Raw genomic sequence first — 17049 nt, 5'->3', positions numbered from 1 at the left:
GAACTTAGGGTTAAGGCGCAAATTAGATTTAGGTCCTACTATAAATGTTATTTTAAGTGATCGTGCTTCATTTAATTTAGGATGCTCCTTGTTAATATTATTATACTATCGAATCTTATATCGAATTATGCACACTTCATCCCCCTCTTATTTATTCGCTCGTTTTCATACTCTCTCTCGCTATCATAATATTAATACTCAATCACAACGTGATAACACGCTAGAAATTCCAACTCACACATCATCTCTGTATTTCTCATCTTTCACTGTTGCTACCTCTCGTCACTGAAACTCTCTGCCGCCTGAAGTCAAGGCTGCCGAACATTGAAATCTTTCAAATCCAAGTTAGAAAATTATCTTATGACGAGTTGCCAAACCAACTTACTATTATGACAAGTGTTGTATTGCATATTTTCACGTATTCACATTTTGTTTTATTGTAGTTATATTTAACTTATTTTGTCTTTTTGTTTTCATATTTCCCGATAATAGTATATCTATAATGTGATAACTTGAGGTATATATAATCATAATTTTCCTTACTGTGTACCTAAAAACATTGTATTCATTGTATGCTTTGTACTTCACTATTTTATTACTATTATTATTATTATTATTATTATTATTATTATTATTATTATTATTATTATTATTATCAATAATTGTGTTTTTTATACTTTGTTTGTCTCATTTATTTTGACCTGCTATTCACATTTTATTATGCTTTTTTCCTTTCTTTCTGTATGTTATATATTATGTCTGATTTCTACTTACTTGTTGTTTACATTACATTATTATTATCTTATTTAGTTTTGTGTGTAAAATTGTAGTATACTTTGTAAATTTGTAGTGTTTTTTGTAACGCAGTTTTACTCCTGGTTGAGTGTTAGAGAAGGCCGTATGGTCTTAACTCTGCCAGGTTTAAATAAACCATTATTATTATTATTATTATTATTATTATTATTATTATTATTATTATTATTAATTGTCATTATCGAGTGTAATTAGTTACCACTGCCACCGGGTATTTACCCATTTGCTGTGTGAATACATACATACATACATACATACATACATACATACATACATACACACATACATACACACATACATACATACACACATACATACACACATACATACACACATACATACATACATACATACATACATACATACATACATACATACATACATACATACATACATACATACATACATACATACATACATACATACATACATACATACATTTAAAAACTTACATACAAATGGCTTTCAAGGAACCCGGAGATTCATTCTCGCCCTCACATAAGCCCGCCATCGGTCCCTATCCTGTGCAAAATTAATTCAGTCTCTATCATCATATCCCATCTCCCTCAAATGCGTTTTAATATTATCCTCCTATCTACGTCTCGGCCTCCCCGAAGATCTTTTTCCCTCCGGTCTCCCAACTAACACTCTATATGCATTCCTGGTTTCGCCCATACGTACTACATGCCCTTCCCATCTCAAACATCTGGATTTAACGTTCCTAATTACGTCAGGTGAAGAATACAATGCGTGCAGTTCTGCCCTGTGTAACTCTCCATTCTCCTCTTCGTTGAGATTGTCTTAAACTTTGCAAACATGGTGTCAGATAACACTGACAGTGAGACAGAACGCTTTTGTCGACCTTAAAGTGTTAATTGATAGGATTAACATAAAATCTTGTTATCATTATGTAAAGACTTGCCGTTGTTTGTGTGTGTGTATTAAATCTTGGAGTAGTTTGGTATGTTCACTGAAGGAAGTTCATTATTATGGTGTAATAGTAATTGGATTAAAACTGTTCTCTTCGATACAGTCACTTCTGTACTGCTTCAAAGAATTTCGGAGAAACTGTATTTCTGTTCAAAATTTCTTCCCTGAGTTACATATGATTTAGGACAATATAATCTGCGATATAATTCCAGACATATTTTCGTTGTGATGACGAAATAAAAGCAAATTCCTCAGACCCGCGTAGGCGTCGATCTATATTTCGCTATTTTGTGTCCCTTCTTTAATATTACTTAAGAATTTATTCTTCACATTCCTTGACCTCCTGACGTTTCTGGCTATGCCATTCTCATGAAGTAGTAGGACTCCCGCTATGTTAATAAAATTCTGGACATTATGTTGACCACGGACACTTCGTATCAGAGACGATGGTAGCACCACATCAAGTTAGAGCTATGTGTTAGACGTTGCGAACATCGCGACAGATTTCATGATGTCTTCTGGTGCAAAATACGTAAATTAAAATAAACTGCGGATATTTCGAGTAAAATTGTGGCATTTCAAGTACAGTAAATTCTCTGTGATCCGTTGCTATGTCGTCCGTCCGCTTCGTCGTCCGGCATTCACGTGATTTCATAGGCCACGCCTTACTGAAAGACGGTACGGAAATTAGTTAACTACCCTCCATCGTCTGCATAATTGATATGAGTAAATGTGATAAGAAAATATTTGTGAACATTTGAATAATACAGTAATTAAGTCACCGATTACAATAGTCACAATCAGTATATTTTTTAATTTATTCCAATTAACATCAAGGGAAGCTTATTTGCCCCTGATGCATTGTAGCAAGCTAATACAGTCACACGTTGTTTTTGGATTTTGAAACTGGGCGCAGTTTTGTATGATGTAGATTCTAAACATTTCGGTAAACATTTGATATTTAAACCGGTTTCATCACAATTTTGTATCTGCTGGGGAGATAATTCTAGTTTACTCACCAAAACTCGGAATGTAGTTTTATATTCTTCAGCAGAAACGGTATCAGCTGACATCCTCTCTCCACAAATTGCAAGCGGACGAACACCACTTTTCCCTCCATATTGACAACCACCCATCACTAGCAGAGAAATTATCGCCTCCATGTTTCTTAAGCATATCAAGCGCTTTCTCTTTCAGAATCAGACCAGATATTGGAGTACCTTTCCTTCTTTGTTCTTGAAAAAATAGAAACAGTTCCTTATCGTATTTGAAAACACTAGGCTGCTTCAATGCACGGCGCTTGTCATTAGAGCTCGTGGATGCACAATATTCTTCCAATGCAGCCCGATTACGCTTCCAGTCATAAATTGTACTTCCCGGGATACCAGAAATAGTGTCCCCTTCATCCAGCCGCTTCAAAATTTGTCTTTTAAAAAATAACTAAACTTCGAGCGTTTATCAGTAAATGTCTTAGAAAGCAAAGTGAACTTCTTCCACACACAACCAGTGATTTACTGAAAGCACGACGGGGTTGCAAATAGGGGGAGGGAAAAAGTACATGGCGAGGAGGAAGAAGACACATACTATACTGTGAGTAGCCAATAATAATTACCTACCCTACTGTCCTGATGAGAGAGAAGTTACTGTACATACTTTTTAAATTGGACCAAAATCTTGCGGAGTATAAATGAAATTTGTAGTGGGCAAATTTTCTTGGTGTATTGTATTATATTTATTAACATGCCATGGTATTCGTACATTGTTTCACAGCTAGAATATGGAACAAGTAAAAAAATTAATACTATTATAAAGTCTTAATTTATAGTCACAGTCTAGATGAAATATTTACAGAAGAGATTTACAATATAGTCTACTAGTACAACACAAAGTTTTAGTATCAATTTCATGAAACATTATTGAATGTCATGAATTTACCTACAGAATAGAAGGCGTGAGAAATTAGGTACTTCTTTTATTTGGCCCTAAATAATCTTACGTTTTGAGTTTCATTTTTTACATCCATAGGGAGGCTATAAAAATGTTTACTGCCATATAACGCACTCCTTTTTGATAGCATGATAGACTTGCCGATGGAGTATGAAAGTCATTTTTGACGTGTATTTATGGTATGAACTATTGAATTAGTTACAAAGTTTTCACGATTACATAAGAGGAAGATTATTAATGAAAAGATATACTGACAAGACATGTGCATTATTTGTAGTTTTTTTTAAATAGTCCTACAAGATTCCCTAGATTTGGCACCTACTATTATTCTAATTACTCTTTTTTTTCGTAATAGGAATATACTGTTACTAACTATGGAATTTCCCCAGAATATAATTCCAAAACTCATTACCGAGTGAAAGTATGCAAAGTATATTGTTTTTGAGGTATTGATATTTACTATCTTTTGCATAGATCTAATAGCAAAACGTGCTGAATTTAGTTTGGGGGTAATTTCTTTAATATGATTTTTCCAATTTAACACATTATCGATTCTTAAGCCAAGTGTGCTTCACTACTTCTTGTTACATTTTACAATTTGTTTATTCACTCACAATCCTTAACACGGAAAATTTTTGCATCGTGCCACATTCCTTCGAGACTTACTTCATGGTGATACTAGTACTAAACTTCGTTGACAGCAAGTAACCATATAAATCCCTGGATTTGCCGCGATTGTCACATTCCTCTCTCAGAGAAAACTGATACTGATACTGAAATGGAAGCCGGATTATATCCGATAACGTTACATACTTGTTGGTCGTCCTTAACCATTGAGTAGCTATCCAGCTTGCCACGACATTCGAAACCTATGGATTTCAAGAGGTCAAATACAGTGTGGGACTCGCCTAACCATCCCTGGCCGGAGGAGAACATCGCAGGGGAAGCTGGAAGTGGGGATGTAGTGGAAGTGATGAGAGGTGTTGATAGGCTAAAGGTCTGACCATTCAGCTACCGCAGGGGTTAATAAAGGTATTGTGATTCGTTAATGTTTTTATGAAGCTTGTGCTATAGACGTTATCAGTTTGGAAGTTGCCGAATAGGAGCGTTGTTTCAAGTAACTTTGAAGTGAGTAACAGTTGATGCATTCCTTTTGCCTTCTTCACAGGACCGGTGAGGCTTCGTTGGAAATTCAAATTCAGGGTATCAAGTTATCTACGGAAAACTTTGAGGAGCGATAGACCTCACATTGAGAATCAACTTTCGTGAAACAACCATGTTCTCTGATGGGTTGTTTAGGCGCTACGCGACACGGAATGAAGTGAGATTTTAGTGACATTTACAAATATGAAATGAATTGTTTATTTATTTCTTCTAAGGTGCGTTGCAAAATAAAACTAACTGGTGAAACTAGTCATGTATAGAGAAAAACTGAAATAAAATGTATTTTAACTGACTATTACACTTTTACTACGTCACACTACTTTCGACCAATAAAACGGTACGAAAGGATGTCTTTCAACCAATCATGGCTGCTTATCGCACAATTTTATCGCGTCCATAGCATTTGTTTAATTTTATCGCGTCCCTAGCAATTGTTTATTTTTATCACTACCCTAGCATTTGTTTCTTTGTTTGCCAACATTTCAAACTGCACTGGTCTGGACGTAAAAAAAAAAACAGAAAATTACAAACTACTCCAGTCGATGAACAGCACTTTCAAATATGACTCGCATTGGCATTCAAGAACAAGAATTAATAAAGATCACTGTTCATATGTGAAGAGCACCATTCGGAAACCCTGAATAAGTTAAGGGATACACCATGTACATCAACGAGTTCACTTCTTTTACGCACACGTCCAGTATAACATCAACTGAACCACCAACCACTAAAACATTCAAATTTGAAAATTGTACTTTCAATAATTGTTTCTTTTAAAATTATTCATGTTTATTTTTTATTTCATCATCGTTAATTAAAACGTTTCTTGTTTATTTCATCATCCCTAATTAAAACTTTTCTAACACTTGTTTATATTATTTAGGTTACGTTTGTTATAGCTTCTGCTATATGATATTATGAATAGTCACGTATCAGAGATTGTTTAATACTAAGATTTATTGAAAATTATCTGTCAAGTGACGTTGATTACTGGGATCCGGATGATTGAAGTGAAATGCAAATGTTTTAATGAAAACGAAACTGAATCAACAAAGGCTTCTTGACTAGTAACAGTCCACAGAGTTCAATGATGATTCCATAGTTGGCACAACTGATATCGGTAAGAAGAAAACATAATCATAAAACACTACTGACATCTAGCGTAATGTTGAGGTGGTACAATAGTACATTTTAAGACAGTTGTATTTTCGTAAGCCAATTAATATTTTATTGTATTGGAGTACTTTGTTACTTCTAATCTTTATATACTTTCTTCTAATCGTGTAATAGTCAATTAAATCACACTCGAGTTTTGATTTTCTCTAGATAAATCAAAACCTCTAGTGAGATTACTGTTGAAAAACAACAAATCATATAACTTTTATCGCATGATCAATTACGAACAAATGCATTTCTATCAGACCTGCTGAATAAAAAAAAAACAGTCCTGTTGCAAAATGATAACCCCAATTGTCATTAATATTCTACAAAGAATCCTTTTTCACAACTACCTGAAAAACATGATCCGTCATGCTCTTTCCAAACTTCTGTAATACAGAGAGTTCAAGTTCATTCCATGGAGATATAACAGACGTCTTTAATTCCTACACACTGGCACATTGCTATCCATCGAGATGAACAGACCTGCATAGGATTCCCTATACGTTCTCCAAAGGGTTTAAGTCCGGGGAATTGGAAGGCCATTCCTTAACATTCACAGCTTTGCGGCGAAACCAATCTCTTGTGGATCCGACAGTGTGGACGTTTGCATTGTCTTGATGAAATATCCAATTTTCTGTTCCTATCCTTTCTGAAACTATTAAAAAGTGCTCTTCAAGTACTGTCTGATAGTGTATTGCTTTCATATGACTTGCAGGGAAAGCAAGATGTGTTTTCCCTTCGTACCCGAATCCACCCCAGACCGTCAGAGTCTTTCCTCTTTACTGCCTCTTTGAAAACGCTTCGTCTTTTCTGAGCTCATGTCAGTAGACTGCCCAGTCATCAGGAACGTCCAAGATGAATTTCTTTTCATCGCTGAATATACACGCTTCCAATCTTCCTTCCAGATGAAGTGGTCCCACAGTCCAGTATATACAGTCACGAAGCTCAATACGTAGGGAACATGCATCCATAGATAGTTGCTAACCACTAGCATCGCTACTATCGCTTCATCACAGGCAATGCGAAATAGTACCGGCACAGTCTATTATTCCTAGTACCATGGATAAATATATAAAAGGATGCGAAACTGTGGTCAGCACCATCTGGCGGCAGGTGGCTCAAATAAGATGATCAGCGCCCAACGTCGTCGGTGGTGAACATTAGAACTACGTGTTGGATACATTATCCAGAGTTCTCTATTTATCCGTTCGAGATATTGCTCAAGGAGACAAGATGGTAGACAGAAACTTGCTAATAAGTGAACATAAAGTGATACTACGTGTGTGTATAAGCAGTGTATGTTAAACAGTGATGTTTATGGACGTTGTAAAATAGTGTTGTTGAATGTATTGTAAAGTAATAGTAATATAATAAATTGAACTATCTAAGTAGTTCTTGCAGACTTTGCCATTGCGCTGTACAATAAATACCCAAAGTATACAATCCCAATTATCCAACCTTTTGCTTTATTTTTTGTCTCTGTCTGGTTATATTTTAATTGGATACTGTAAAATAGATCGTGTAAAATAGATCGTCTCTTTTATTTTCCTGTTGGCTCCGGTAAGAATTTTCAGTAAAAGATGCTGAGAGGAATAAAAATGTAAATTTTTATTTTAAATTGTGTTAGTTTTGAATATCGATGAGGGTCGGCGAGAATACTTTCTGCACAGTTTATATTTTCGTCACCAGGTGCGCTGCTAAATGCATGGAGTAATTAGTTACTCTTTTCGCTTCTTTGTGCGCTGCTAGATGTAATAACGCCCCTCCGCCCAACGGGTGGCAGCAAGATCAGTTTCTACAACAGCGCCTCTAGTATGTGTTACGGGAAATTCAGTAAGTATCGCATCCTATTATATATTCATCCATGCTGGTAACATCAACAACTCAAGTTTCGTGACTGTATATACTAGAGTGTGGTGGTCCTTAGTCCAGTTAACACGTCTCTGTTTATGATGGACCGTCAGAAGGGGTTGCGTCTACTGTTTCTTGTATTTCAACATGTTTGTCTGACTAGTCTGGACAACGTTGATCTGTGAACATTGACAGTGGAAGCACGAGCAAGTTGTCCCAGTGATGATCCACCAGCATTGAGCTTTCTGATCACGTGCCTCTTTTGTCGATGCATAGTAGGTTTGTGAGGTATTCCAGGCGACTTTTTCGTTTCATAATTATTTCCTAGCTTCAGGAAGTTATTTATCACGCATGGTGATCTGCCAAGCTTTCCTGCTATTTCGCAAGACGAACATCCTTCTTTGTATGTTTTAACATGACCTTGTTCGAATCTGGACAATCCTGCCTTTCGACGCATAGTACTTATTAATTTACTTATTCGTGCACTCTTCACAAACAAAACAAACACAAAGCTGCTCACTCCGCAGCTACTGAGAAGCGTCTGAGTACGAAGGTTACGAAGTATTCAGTTTGATCTTATCATTTTGCAACAGAACTATTTTCTGTCTTCCGACCTGTGTGCAATGAATGCTTCGTTTCTAACTAGCCCCACGATACAGGTAATATAATTTGATGTACTTAAGTTACAATTTATTATTTGATTTCAGTTTTTCTCTACACATAACGAGTTTCATCAGTTGTCCCTATCACTTTGCAACGCACCTTAGTACCCTTGCGGATAGGTTACAGAAGGTGTTGAAAGTGTCCACATTTAACTTTATTACATTCAGTATCCGTGGTAGCAATGACTGTCGGATTCTGCTCAACATTTCAAGTCTGTCCATTTCATCAAAAGCTACAAATAATTTGTACATTCAATTCCCTTCTGGTGTCAACTACGGTACCAAACACGACACTATTCACATGCCTCCAAAGAAAAATCTAGTGGCGTTGAATCCTGTGACCACGCTGGCCATGCAACAGATTCCGTTTTCATTATCCATTGCTCCTCTTAGGTGCTGTTTAGATGTGCTCTTACAACCAGGCTGAAGTGCGGCGTGGTGCAATCATGCTAGACCCACATGTCTTTGCGCATCACGAATGGTACGTAATCCATGAGCAGCGGAAGTGTGTTCCGAAGGATCTCAAAGAAGTTGCTCCATTCCAACGGTGCGGCAAAATGACAGGTCCCAGCAGATGGTAAACAATTTCTGCCCACTGTAATTTTGCTGGCTTTGCTTGTGGCAGATCTAAAATGTTCGACAGAGTCCGACAATCACTGCTACAACGGTGTAATGAATGTAATCTGATTCAGAGCAGACACTTTGCACACCTTCTGTAACTTGTATGACTTGAGGCTTTCCCGGCGTTTGATGTAGAATAACTCTTCTCGGGTTCTCAGCCAGGTGAGTTGGAAATTTGCTTCCAAGCTTTCGACGGCTAGCTCTACCATCTTCTTCAGGGAATGAAGTTACCTGTCATTCCCTGAAGAATGAAGGCAGAGCTAGCCGTCGAAAGCTTGGAAGCAAATCTCCAACTCACCTAGCTGAGAACCCGAGAAGAGTTATTCTACTTCTGTAACTTGTCTGCAGGGTACTTAAAGAAACGAATGAATAATTCATTTCATGGTTCTAGAAAAATGTCATTAAACTTGTTTTTTATTCGACGTCTCATAGTTCCTAAACCTTGTATCGGAGAGTCTTGACTGGCTTACCTCATAATAAGTGTTGAAATGTTGGCCATTCTCCCTAATGTACATTTCACATCTTTTGGAAATATAGCGTATACACGCTAAATTTCGTCTCTATCGATAGATTTAGATTAGATTTCAAAGCTTTAGTTTTACAAACTTCGTCATTTTCCAAGCTGATATCTTGATTACAGGGTCTGTGGGGAACATTTGTCGTGAAACAACCCTTGTGATGAAGAACTCCATAAAATCAATGTTATTCTGAGTACTGAATGTATTACGTTTGCACTAACAAACAGTTTGGTGGATTGTTTACCTGTCATTCTGCGGCAGCGGGAAACCATCCAGTTTCCAGTAGATCTGTGGTGTTGGCTGTCCTGTGGCGATGCACTTGAGCGAAACGTCGGGGCCAGGCTGCAGCGTCTGCTCGATGAAGCGGTACAGAAGCTGCGGGCGGGAGGCTGTAACAGTCACACAATTCAATCTTATAGAGCGCCTGTAATCACAAGATGGAGACGCACGACTAGAGTCCCTAGGTTTCTGACTCGACTGACGTGCGGGACGGAACTACCAAAGAATGAGCTGCACTAACTCCTATACAGGGTGTGGCAAAGGTTGTGGGCAAAACTTCAGGTATGGATTCCTCATATACATAGAAGAAACATGTTTATATGAACATGGGTCCGGAAATGCTTGGTTTCTGAGTAGGCACTCAAGTACATTTGTTTGCTGGAATTATTATTATGCAGTCTGTTTACATTTTCTTAGATAAACTGTTCAAAGTGTCCACCTCCTGCCTGAATACAGGACGCAGATTATATCATCGAGATCCGAACATACCGGTACTCCCAAATTCCTGGCATAATTATTACTGTCTGATAGCCTTTCAGAATCCGCCAACGACTTCAAAGGCTCATTCACAATGAAAATTAAACATAACGTAAGCGTTAACTTAAGAATATAAACGTTACGGTAAAATCATGAAGTCATACCATCATTCACGATGGGAACATAAACATAACCACAAACATACTTGGTAACCATGGAAACATAACGACGCCATTTCCTCATATTCTGTCGTATACTTCAGCTCTCCACGATTGTGTTCTGTTTGCAAATCACGTAAGCGTAAGCATGAAAGTTTGGAGTTTGCAAACTTTCATGTTAACGTCTCACGGTAATGTTTATGTCAATGCTTATGTGAATCATTGTGAATGATCCCCTTTGGTAGCCTGGGCGCAAACTTCTGTGTTTATGTTAGGGTTATGTTTAATTTTCATTGTGAATTGGCCTTAAATGCCCCTACAGAAAGAAGTGCAATGTGTTGAGATCTGGTGACCGTGGAGGCCAAGTATATTCAGATCTGGATGAGACGACGAGCTATGGTCTGTATTCAAGCAGGATTTAGACATTTTGAACATTTCATCTGAGGAAATGTAAACAGAGTGCATCATAATAATTTCAGAAAAAAAAAAGTGCTGGATTGCATTATACAATCACGCTACAGAGTCCTACTCAGAAACCAAGCAGTTTTGGACGTTGATATAACCATTTTTATATGCATATCCATGTTCCGGAGGAACAACAACGTAAATGCTGCATTAGTTTAAACTAGAATGCTTTCCAGGAGAAGCAAAAAAACAAAATCTTATTTATAAATAATCGTTTTAAAGATTGAGAAAAATTGTTATGACAAACGAAATAAAGCAAAATGTTATAAATTTTTTGTTACTTTTGAATGGTACTACTCACAAGGAAGGCTCAGCAAGTGATCATGGATTTTCACAACGATTGTTCCCCCATACATTACATTTGAAATAAAAACCTGACTATAAATTTCTACATCCGGAGAAGCCTAGTTTTCGAGATATGACTATTCTCAAATTCTTCAATCCAGAGCTATAATAGCTAATGCAAACAGTGCTAAGTGTTAGACATAGCAGACATTAAATCTCGTCTAACTGCATACCGTAATGTCAAAATCTCCTTAAATAATATAAGTTATGGAAATGACATACCTGATACGTAACATTAATGAAATTAACTATAGGATATTATATGAAGAAATGATAAGGAAATGTAAGCATACCTAAAATTACTTACTGTACTGATCACTGGAAATCAATGTAAAAATGCTCAAAACACAGTGGAATTTGCATGACGAACATTTCAGAAAAATAAGTTTCTCACAGTCAACTTTAAAGTACGTGTGTACATCAACGTGAAAACAAAATTCTACATAAGTGACGAACTTTACAACTTTACAGCAATTTCTTATTTAACCAGGAGGCGTGGCTCGGGACCAGGCAGAGCGAAGGGTGATGGACGCAGATTAATATTAATAATAATAATAATAATAATAATAATAATAATAATAATAATAATAATAATAATGATAATAATAATGGCTTTATTTAACCTGGCAGAGTTAAGGCCGTAGGGCCTTCTCTTATACTCAACCAGGATTAAAACTTGCTTACATAGTTCAACATACACTGAATCGGATTTAAGTAATTACATACTGATACAATTTACATAATGATATCAAACGAGGCAGTTAAATAAAAATTTACCTAACAAAATAAAAATAAACACAGTGGAATATATATTGATGTTATTAGAATTAAATACATGGAATCAGAAGCCGATAATTCAATAAAATGTAATCGACAAAACAATAATAAATACATTGGAATACATATTGGTATTAAATTTCAAGCAAGTAGAAATGAAATAATGAAACCAGAAACCGACAACTGAATAAAATGTACACAATAATAATAATGAGTAAATATAATGAATACATATTGGTATTAGATGTTAAATGAACACAATTTACCTAATAATGTCATGAACAGAGATTTGAATAAAGAATAGATAAAAATGAACGCTGCGGTAATCGCATGAGCATTAAATTAGAAGACAATACTATTTACATAATAACATTAAAAAGACGATTGAATTAAGTGCACACAATAAAAATTAGGAACAAAAAATAAAAAAATAAAGAGAGTGGAATACATTGCATTGAATATTTGCAACGGATTATGTCTGGCAACTCATCATAAGATATTCTTCTAATTTATATTTAAAAGAAATCAAAGTTCGGCAACCCTTGACTTCAGGCGGCAGAGAATTCCAGTGACGAAAAGTAACAGCAGTGAAAAATGAGGAATAAAGAGATGATGTGTGAAATGAAATTTCTAGCGTGTTATCGTGTTATGACCGAGTATTTAAGTTATGATAGCGAGAAAGGCAGCCTATTGATAGTGGAATATGGAATGATATTGATAATGATGATGATGATGGTGATGATGATGGTGAGTGGAAACAAGAGAACCCCGACAAAAACCATTCAGCACCCGTTTTGTCCACCATAAATTTCATCCTGACTCTGATGGAGATCGAACCCGATTGCCACGATTGATAGCCACTACAGGGTGTTCAAAAAGTATCCAATATTTTAGGAGGTACTAGTATGCATCAATAAAAGAAAATAATGTCTAATAAACATGGGTCCTACAACATATACGTTCTGAGATTCGAACACTTGTTCATAGAAGGTGCTCAATGTGACGTCCATTCATGGCAATGCATTTCTCTGCCCCTCGGCGTAAGGAATCACGCTCTCTTTGAAATTTGTTTTAATACGTTAATAAGAAAGTCCTGATAACGATCCCCAGTTAATCTCTGTGGTAGCACGTATGGCCCTATTAATCTATCACCAAGAATATCTATCCATAAGTTGATGAGAATCGGTGCTGATGCCTTGTTTCTTCAACTGCAAGGAATTTTCATCAGCCTACCCATGATTATTACGAAAATTCACAACACCATCTCTGCTGAACCCCGCTCATATCCGCAACCAGACTTTTTGTTCAGTTATTCCTTTCGACGTATCATTATTCCATGCCAGGGATGTCAACTACGGTCTGATTATCTGGTAGTCTGCTGTATTGTAGGGCAGAAAAATGCATTGCCATGAATGGACGTCACATTGAGCACTTCCTATGAACAAGTGTTCAGATCTCAGAAAGTATGTGCTGTAGGACCCACGTTTATTAGACTTTATTTTCTTGTTTTGATGCATATCACTTCCTAAAATATTGGATACTTTTTAACACCCTGTATATATAACCGTTAAAAAAATCTCTGTGACGAGAGCATTTTGCAGTGCGCACTGAAATGGTAACACGCAACCACGCCTAGAACGTGAAAAAGAACTCGTTGCTTCTAATCGCATGGGGAGAGTAAGAGTGGGGAATTGCTTTGATTGGTTTAGGAGCTCGTGAAGGAGAAGTGGGGATGCAAAATACCGATGACGCTACAGTTGCTACTAGAGTTGGACAACACGTTTCTTTTTCAGAAGTCTATTCCAGCGATTCAATCATACATTACGAATCGATTCTAACGATTCGTTCACGATTCCTCGCAGTCTGCGATTCCTATTCTTTTGAATCGTCAACGAACGACTCACAGGCCACTTTCCTTTGCAAACCACGGGTAGAACAAAATCTATAGCATAGATGGCATGAGAGGCGAGACATTGGATTGTCTCTTTCTCATTGGTTGGAACCATTCTTCATGACTTCCATTAGTCTACAAAATTATCCAAGATAGTGTTTCTTTATTATAATTTATCAACTGAACCTTATTGTCAAGTACATTTTTTGTATTACATCTCTATTTAACTATGCAAATTTCAGGTTCGTGTTCATTAATTTTCACACTTAACAAGTGCAGTTTTTTGATTCCACTTTCGCTTGGGAGCATTCGCCACGGTTCGGAAACGACCGCTGACAGGTCACATCAAACAAGTAAATAGAATCGTTGGTTACGATACCATGCCGATTCGTTACGATCTTTTGAACGACAATTCGTTGATACCACGAATCGATTCTTACGATTCTTTATTATTAGTTGTTCGAATGAACGATTCGTTCACGAATCGGCCCAACTCTAGTTGCCATTACCAGCTAGCTCATCTATAGTCAAGTTCATTAGAAGAAGTGAATTGAGGGGAAATGGGAGGACAAAGTGAGGTACGTGATTTCGTGTCCCTGCAGGGGGAATTTGGGTCTCAGAGAAAGTTTCTATCTGACTTGTGAGCTCAAAGCTTGTTCACCACTCGTCTCAATCCGATATTCGCTGTTCCGTATGAAGAAACAATAGAGAATTTTGTTTAGTGACAGGATTCCCCTTTTATGGTTATTATCGAATTATGTTCTAAATTCGACTTCCCTCTCCCCCATTTGAAAACGCTTTGAATATATTCACTGAGGTAGGCTACTTTACTGTCGAGGGAGAAAAATTACTACGTAGTTTAAATTCACGTATCTACCATATGAATCAAAATATTCATTGCAAGGACAATGAGGACCAAGGACACAATCTGCTCCACATTCCTCACACTTGTCATTACTTTTGCCTCTGGAGTACTGCCTTAATAACACTAGAATCCAGTGGCGGTTCCTCAAATTTTTCTTCTTTTGAAAGTAAATACCAAATAAAATATATGCCTTTAAATTCGAGGAAGATTCGAGAATTTTTAAGTTCACAGCTATAAGAAAACCTTGGTTGATAGTTTTAAACGACGCGCGCTCATGTGCTGCGCGCAAACTGTGAGAAGAATGCGAGATTGTTTGTGTGGAGGAAAGTCAATCTTTTCCTTCTTTACTGTAGTTAACATCCATAGACAACAGCGCACTAGGGGCCAGAGAAAGAAGCAGAGTTCTAAAACAAGTAAATGAAAGAATAGGGAGGAGAGCCTCCTCTGATTCTGCGCATGGGCGGGAAATAGTGTAGCAGATAGAAACCGACTGGTCGTGCAGCAAGTTCACTACCGCTGCCATCCAGCCATGTTGCATTCAATCAGACTATAACACGTAGGAGGAGGCACATTAAAACCAGTTTTAACGCATAGCTATGAAAGACACCATATAAACTTTTCTAAAATTATAAATCAAATATTATTCATTGCACTTTATATAGGCTACTATTCATGGTTTGAAATTTTCGAGAATATTTGAAAGTTAAAGTCGGGTTTATGTAAAACGAAGAAGTAGTTCTACGTTAGGATCGCAGATCTTTTTGACTCCTGAAATTAACTTCCATTCATTGTCTACTAGACAGGTAGACAGCCTAGTTGTTAATTTTGCACAGTAGTGGCAACAAAACCGGACAGACGGAATAATCAAATTCCCCGAAATGAGACACTGCGCATGCCAAGCCCGCATGCACAAGACAGCTAATAGTCTACTGAAATTGTTGTAGTTTCGACTGCTGACATAGCCCATTTCGAAAGCCATTAGAAAATCATCATATCCCTCACGTATTAGACCCTGCAGGATCTGTTACGGTCTCATGCCAGCGCTTGCGTGGTCTTCCCAATTTCCTCTTTCCTCTTGGTACATAAGTAAGAATCTGTTTAGGCCATCGTGTGCGATCCATCCTTTCGACATGTTTTTTTCTACTGAAGTCGATATTGTTGAACAAAATTAACTATAGGATCCACTCATAGTCCTATTCACGCCATAGCCGTCAACAGATTCTGCATTCCGGCCGTTAATATTATGAGACTTGAATGTAATATAGAGTTCCTGTGGATAGGTTACAAGCCTGTCTCACAGTAGTCCAGTGGTAGGGCTGCTACCTTAATAACCTTCTGGACAGGCATTTTATGGCATTTCCTCCACATGTGTTGGAACAGTTATACCGCTGTGACTCGGTCCCCAGAGCCTCGTCTGTTTAGGAACAGGTTGCACCACGTGAAGGTGAGGTTGGGAATTAGGTAGGAGAGGTGATAGATGGAATGAACTTCACTACCCTTTGTAACCCCCATTAGAAAATAAGCTGGTAAAATTCATGTTCTGGTAAAATATCGCTGCAATCGAAAAATAATGGGAATAAATTTGAATAAGGAACAAAAAAAATGTTTCCTTCTCAGGCAGGATTCGAACCACGAAAGTCTTAGTTACCAGCCTATCACGCTCTGGAGTGAACAAGGCTCTGAAATCAGCTAACAGGGTCGGTCCGGCTTTTTTTGCCACTACTGTACAGATATATTTGAAATTTTGTAACATAAAAAATTAATCGGTCACCGACAGCTCACTTAAACCTTTAGGGCCATATTCATAGACATTCTTAGCGCGGCCTTTTGGTGGATGATCAGCGAACTAACGTTTTCCGTATTCATAAACCAATGTTAGCGATATGATATGATATGAATCCTGTACAAGTAATCAGTCGATAGCCTGGGCTAGTTTAGCACGCTCGTAGCGCGGGCTAGCGAAATGTCTATGAATAGCAACCTAAATGCTCAAACTATATGTTAACAATAATGGTAGCATAACTTTATGTGAACTGACATTCTTCAAAAGCATGTTATACGTAACTTGTAAAATGTATATGTAACAATACAGACCACGTGGGTGGATACAGTGTTCATGTTTTCT

General features: G+C 37.2%; 1 protein-coding gene across 1 annotated transcript in view; it reads right to left on the bottom strand.

Annotated features, from left to right (window-relative positions):
* Nucleotides 1-17049, bottom strand: part of LOC138707602 (cell adhesion molecule Dscam2-like) — a 1410362-nt gene that overhangs the window by 186784 nt on the left and 1206529 nt on the right. The window contains exon 8 of the mRNA XM_069837241.1: nt 9912-10056. Within this exon, the coding sequence (XP_069693342.1) occupies nt 9912-10056 (145 nt within the window). The remainder of the gene's footprint in view (nt 1-9911; nt 10057-17049) is intronic.

The sequence above is a fragment of the Periplaneta americana genome, chromosome 10 (assembly GCF_040183065.1).
Source record: "Periplaneta americana isolate PAMFEO1 chromosome 10, P.americana_PAMFEO1_priV1, whole genome shotgun sequence".
NCBI lineage: Eukaryota > Metazoa > Arthropoda > Insecta > Blattodea > Blattidae > Periplaneta > Periplaneta americana.
Note: the sequence above shows the minus strand (reverse complement) of the source record. Positions and strands in the feature narration are given on the sequence as shown.